Source organism: Lates calcarifer, unplaced genomic scaffold (genome assembly GCF_001640805.2).
Source record: "Lates calcarifer isolate ASB-BC8 unplaced genomic scaffold, TLL_Latcal_v3 _unitig_632_quiver_1499, whole genome shotgun sequence".
NCBI classification, from domain to species: domain Eukaryota; kingdom Metazoa; phylum Chordata; class Actinopteri; family Centropomidae; genus Lates; species Lates calcarifer.
The window spans coordinates 21,449-26,696 of NW_026117861.1; the positions used below are offsets into that span (position 1 = coordinate 21,449).

General features: G+C 44.4%; 1 protein-coding gene across 1 annotated transcript; it reads left to right on the forward strand.

Annotated features, from left to right (window-relative positions):
• Nucleotides 1-462: 462 nt before the first annotated feature.
• On the forward strand, nucleotides 463-4,852 carry LOC127142137 (NACHT, LRR and PYD domains-containing protein 3-like). Its single transcript, XM_051069141.1, has 7 exons — nucleotides 463-556; nucleotides 2,514-2,651; nucleotides 2,764-2,883; nucleotides 2,997-3,116; nucleotides 3,635-3,713; nucleotides 3,876-4,101; nucleotides 4,266-4,852. The coding sequence occupies exons 2-7, from the start codon at nucleotides 2,563-2,565 to the stop codon at nucleotides 4,835-4,837; spliced, it is 1,206 nt and encodes a 401-aa protein (XP_050925098.1). The 5' UTR covers nucleotides 463-556; nucleotides 2,514-2,562; the 3' UTR covers nucleotides 4,838-4,852.
• Nucleotides 4,853-5,248: the final 396 nt, after the last annotated feature.

Genomic DNA, 5,248 nt, shown 5'->3' on the forward strand with positions numbered 1-5,248 from the left:
GTCTCCTCACTACCAGCTTCAATAGCCTCAGAAACTACAGCTGGGACCAGGACCTACTTTATCTGAAGGCTCGGACCCTTAGATCAGATGGTCCAGACCACCTGTACAGGAGTAATCCTGATCTAACAAGAATCACATGTAGAGTCTTAAAGACTGGAAGCAGCTGACTGATGACTGATGTCTGATTGACAGGCGGCTCACTGAACAGGTCCAGAACACAAGTGTAAAGAGGAGACGCTGTCAGTGTTGGAGTTCTGACCATGAGCAGCAGCAACAACACAAACACATCTGAACTCAAAGACAAAGTTACCTTCTCTGGTTGTGTTTCTCTGTTTAGCTGTCGACGCTCAGCAGACGAGAAAAAAAACGTACTTTAACTTCCGGTTTGTTGACGCAATCAAAGAAAATACAGCAAAGATGGTGTAGTGACGACGAGATAGTTGACTCCACCCACAAATAACGGAGCAGGTGACCAGAGCACAGACTCGTCTCCGGTTTCCAGTTGACTTTCACTTTGTCTGCTGATCGTGGCGCAGCGTCTTTCCTCCATCTAAAGGTAATGTAAGCGACATGTGTCAGTGTTTTCCTGTTGAATGAGTCTTGCTCATGTTGTTAGTGGCGGCTGCTGTCAGCTGCTTCCACTGGAAACAGCAGAAATCTGCCGCTCGCTTCTTCAACTCACTCACAACTAACGGCTGCGTCTTTAACCCATATGTGGAGATGTGGAGTTGAAGCGGTGGAATCAGAGTAGAAGCAGAGTCAGTTGATGTCAGTAGTTGAACACTGAGTCGTTATTACTGTGTAGCTCCACTTACTGATGACTGAAGGCAGCTTTTCCCGACACTACAGGACTGATGTAGACTCAGTGTGGCAGTCAGAGGGGCTGAGGACCTCATCTGGTCCTTACATGTGATCCAGAGTCAGACTGTGGATCACACAGACTAAAAGGCCCTGACACCTTCACATTTATTAACAAGTCCAGGTAGAAAACAACTATTAAACTTTTCTACTGTTTCACTTCACTGTTCATGTGTTTTGTCTCATAGACCGAAGCTGTTGATCTTGTGTCTTGTTTCGATGTGTCAGCTGAGGTCATGTGAGAACTAAATGTGGTTTTCACTTCTCTTTTGTTGAGGTTCAGATTTCTGTTTCCAAGCATTTGAACTAGTTTGGACACGAGACATTAATCACAGGTCAGATAGAGACAGAGTTCAGTTGGTCCTCTTCCAACAAATTCATTCAAATCAATCAGGTTACGAGCATCATGCATTTAAAACAGCTTCTCTCAATGTCAGATCTCTGTCCAACTATTAATTCATCAGACTTTACTTGTTTAGCACTTTTCAGACAAAATAATGTGACACAAAGTGGTTTAGACAATAAGGAACAGAAACCTCCCCTCACCCACTTATGAAGCAATGAACAGAGGAAACACTGTCATCACTTTAAAATGAGAAAACACCAGAGGCAGGATAAAGATTTAAAGAATTAGAAAAGCGAGACATTAAGTTAATTGATTAAAAATAACAGAGATAAAGATAAAATCATAAAATACTAAAAGAGACGAGATGTACTGAAGTAAGAAAGACCAGGAATAAAGCTCGGCTTTTAAAAAGAAAACAATCCAAAAGATGTGGGAATTATCCTGATTTAATGAACTGGTTGATCGTTTTAATAAGAAATGTTTATCTACTCTAAATAATATAGCTCCTGAGAGCGTCCTCCAGCCCTCTGGATGATTTACAGAATCTATTGGGTCCTGTTTACTTCTTGGGTTAGGGTTAGGGTTATCAGAGTAACCCTAAGAGTGTAATCAGAGTGTTTGCTGATGAATATAGGACGGTTATGAAAACTAGGCAGTTAGAGCAGACATGACAGACATTCACAATCTAAACTGCACCAATTTAGGAACATTTCAGATCTGAAGCAGGTTAAAAAGGTGATCAGCAGAAAAACGCAGACAAAGTGAAATGTAGCCACTGCAGGAAAAAGTCACAGCAGCAGGTGGTAAAACATCTAACGTACACAGATCAGCCACAACATTAAGACCACTGACAGAGGAAGAGAATAACATGAACATGATTATCTTGGTACAATGCAGTGTTCTGCTGGGAAACCTTGGGTCCTGACATTCATCTGGATGTTATTTGACACATACCACCCATGGCAACAGCACTCCCTAATGAAAGGGGCCTCCCCTGTGTAAATATCACACCTCCATTGCCCTGGGACTTCTACTTTAACACAGCTGTGGACAATGTGGACAACCCTTGTTCTGCTGATTGTGATGCTGCTGTTGACTTGACTGCAGCTCCATGACTCCATCTAGTGGAGTGATAGTAGAAGTAGAGCAGCTGATGGCAGCTTCCTCTGCCTCACTGCTGTCTGACTGCATTCAATTGACACTGATATGAAAGAGGAAAGAAGAAGATCAGTGGAGGAGCAGCTGAGATTTCTCCAGGAGAAATGATCTGAGTCAATGAGCAGATGAATGATTTGTGTTTCCTCTCCAGGTGAAGGTAGAAAGTGTGTGTGAGCTGATGTGGATGTGAATGGAGCAGCATGAATCAGAGTGAGGACAGAGAGGAGGGAGTCCCTCCCTCTAAAACCACTCTGTGTGGGGAACATGAGAGCCAGACCAAAGCTCAGAGGTGAGATGAGGATCTCTAACTGTCCATGACTCTTCTCCATGTCAGAGCTCAGCACTCACATCACTGCACCATCATTATTCACACTCACTGCTCTGTGTGTGTTGTGTTCAAGCCCAGAGCAGCAGATACCACACTCCGCTGGACCTGGACCTGGACCCAGCTGTGTGTCCATGAAGAGCAACAAGTCAATGGATCGTCCTCCTCTTCATTTCAAACAATCTGTTGATGGAAGGTGAGAATTTCAAACTGACAGAAAGACATTTCACAGTAAAAGTTAGTTTTTGTGTTTGAACATATTTTCCATCAGTTTTTATCCAACATGCAGATTCATCAGTTCTGTTTTAGTTTCAGGATCCAGCAGCAGAGACCAGACTCTCCTGGACCCAGCTGCGTCTCCTTAAAGAAGGACGACTCAAAGAAGTTTTTTATCAAGTTTAAAAGGCGACGTCCATCAGCTGATCAGATGTAAGCTGTAACTGACAGTAAGACTCAGGTTATTCTAGAAAAGAACTAGTTTGTACGACGTGTTGTTGGACCACGTCTGAAATCAAAGTGTTTCTATCTGTTGTGAACGTCCACACTGGAAGGTGGAGGTAAAACTGGGAGCTGCCCAGTACAACCAGTCTGATACAAGCAGACACTGAGCAGCTCCACTGGAGCAGCTGGAGGTTGTAGGTGCCTTGCTTCAGGGCACTTCAGCAGTGTTGAGTGAGGGAGGGAGAGCTATATGGAGGGTTGGTGAGAGCTGTTGGGACTAAACCAAAGTGAGTGGTGAAGCCAAACACTGAGCTGAAAGCTACAAACAGCTGCAGACTGAGCTGTTGATTCTCAGTGGGATCAGCAGGACTAGTAAACCTTTACCACTACAGGGAGTCGTCTGATTCACTCTTCACATCCAAATATGACTTGATGGACCTTTAGCTTGTGTCTGTCTCTGTGTGGACAGACATAATGTGAGCTAATTCTTCATGATTCCTCCACAGAGTGGACCAGGAGAGCTCAGAGGTTCCCAGTGGTCAGTCTGCCCAGCAGCATCAAACACACCTGGACTCCATATTTATGGTCTGTACATGGACAACAACTACTTTTACATCTGTTGTGTTGACAATAATCTCCATGCTGCGCTTTTTAGACCAGTGGATTGTCAGTGTGTCCAACATGGATCTGATGTTTGGCTCCATGATTTTAGTTTGATGGAGTCATTCAGATAGTTTTCTGTTCCAGCTGCTGGAGAAGAACATCGTCACTTTTGTGAAGAACGAGCTGAAGAAGATCCAGAAGGTTCTGAGTCCAGATTACCCAGAATGCTTAGAGACTCAGAGGGAGGATGAGGAGGTGTTGGACGGTGAGGATGAAGAGCAGAGGAACAGCAGAGAGGTGTTTCTGAAGATCACAGTGAACTTCCTGAGGAGAATGAAGCAGGAGGAGCTGGCTGACTGTCTGCAGAGCAGTAAGAGGATTTCTCTAAAGATTTAACATGATGGAGAAATGAGACATTTACTGACGTCTCAACACATGGAGGGAAATATGTTCATATATGCATTCTTTAGGAGGATTAAACTGTCATATATACTTTATAAATCACTTATTGATATTGTTTCTTTGTTCATTCAGGACATTTTGCTCCAATTTGTCGACGTAAACTTAAATCTAACCTGAAGGAGAAGTTCCAGTGTTTGTTTGAGGGGATCTCTAAAGCAGGAAACCCAACCCTTCTGAATCAGATCTACACAGAGCTCTACATCACAGAGGGAGGGACTGGAGAGGTCAATGATGAACATGAGGTCAGACAGATTGAAACAGCATCCAGGAAACCAGACAGACCAGAAACAACCATCAGACAAGAAGACATCTTTAAAGCCTCACCTGGAAGAGATGAACCAATCAGAACAGTGATGACAAAGGGAGTGGCTGGCATTGGGAAAACAGTCTTAACACAGAAGTTCACTCTGGACTGGGCTGAAGACAAAGCCAACCAGGACATACACTTCACATTTCCATTCACTTTCAGAGAGCTGAATGTGCTGAAAGAGAAAAAGTTGAGCTTGGTGGAACTTGTTCATCACTTCTTTACTGAAACCAAAGAAGCAGGAATCTGCAGGTTTGAAGAGTTCCAGGTTGTGTTCATCTTTGACGGTCTGGATGAGTGTCGACTTCCTCTGGACTTCCACACACTGAGATCCTGACTGATGTTACAGAGTCCACCTCAGTGGACGTGCTGCTGACAAACCTCATCAGGGGGAAACTGCTTCCTCTGCTCGCCTCTGGATAACCACACGACCTGCAGCAGCCAATCAGATCCCTCCTGAGTGTGTTGACATGTTGACAGAGGTCAGAGGGTTCACTGACCCACAGAAGGAGGAGTACTTCAGGAAGAGGTTCAGAGATGAGGATCAGGCCAGCAGGATCATCTCCCACATCAAGACCTCACGAAGCCTCCACATCATGTGCCACATCCCAGTCTTCTGCTGGATCACTGCTACAGTTCTGGGATGTGTTGAAAACCAGAGAGGAGGAGAGCTCCCAAGACCCTGACTGAGATGTACATCCACTTCCTGGTGGTTCAGACCAAACTGAAGACCATCAAGTATGATGGA

What these genes read in the sequence shown, in the direction of transcription:
- LOC127142137 (XM_051069141.1), top strand. Translation starts at nt 2,563, where the DNA reads ATGAATCAGAGTGAGGACAGAGAGGAGGGAGTCCCTCCCTCTAAAACC. An exon ending in ACCTGGACTCCATATTTATG is followed by an intron (nt 3,714 to 3,875) that starts GTCTGTACATGG and finishes TTTCTGTTCCAG; the next exon opens with CTGCTGGAGAAGAACATCGT. An exon ending in GGCTGACTGTCTGCAGAGCA is followed by an intron (nt 4,102 to 4,265) that starts GTAAGAGGATTT and finishes TTGTTCATTCAG; the next exon opens with GACATTTTGCTCCAATTTGT.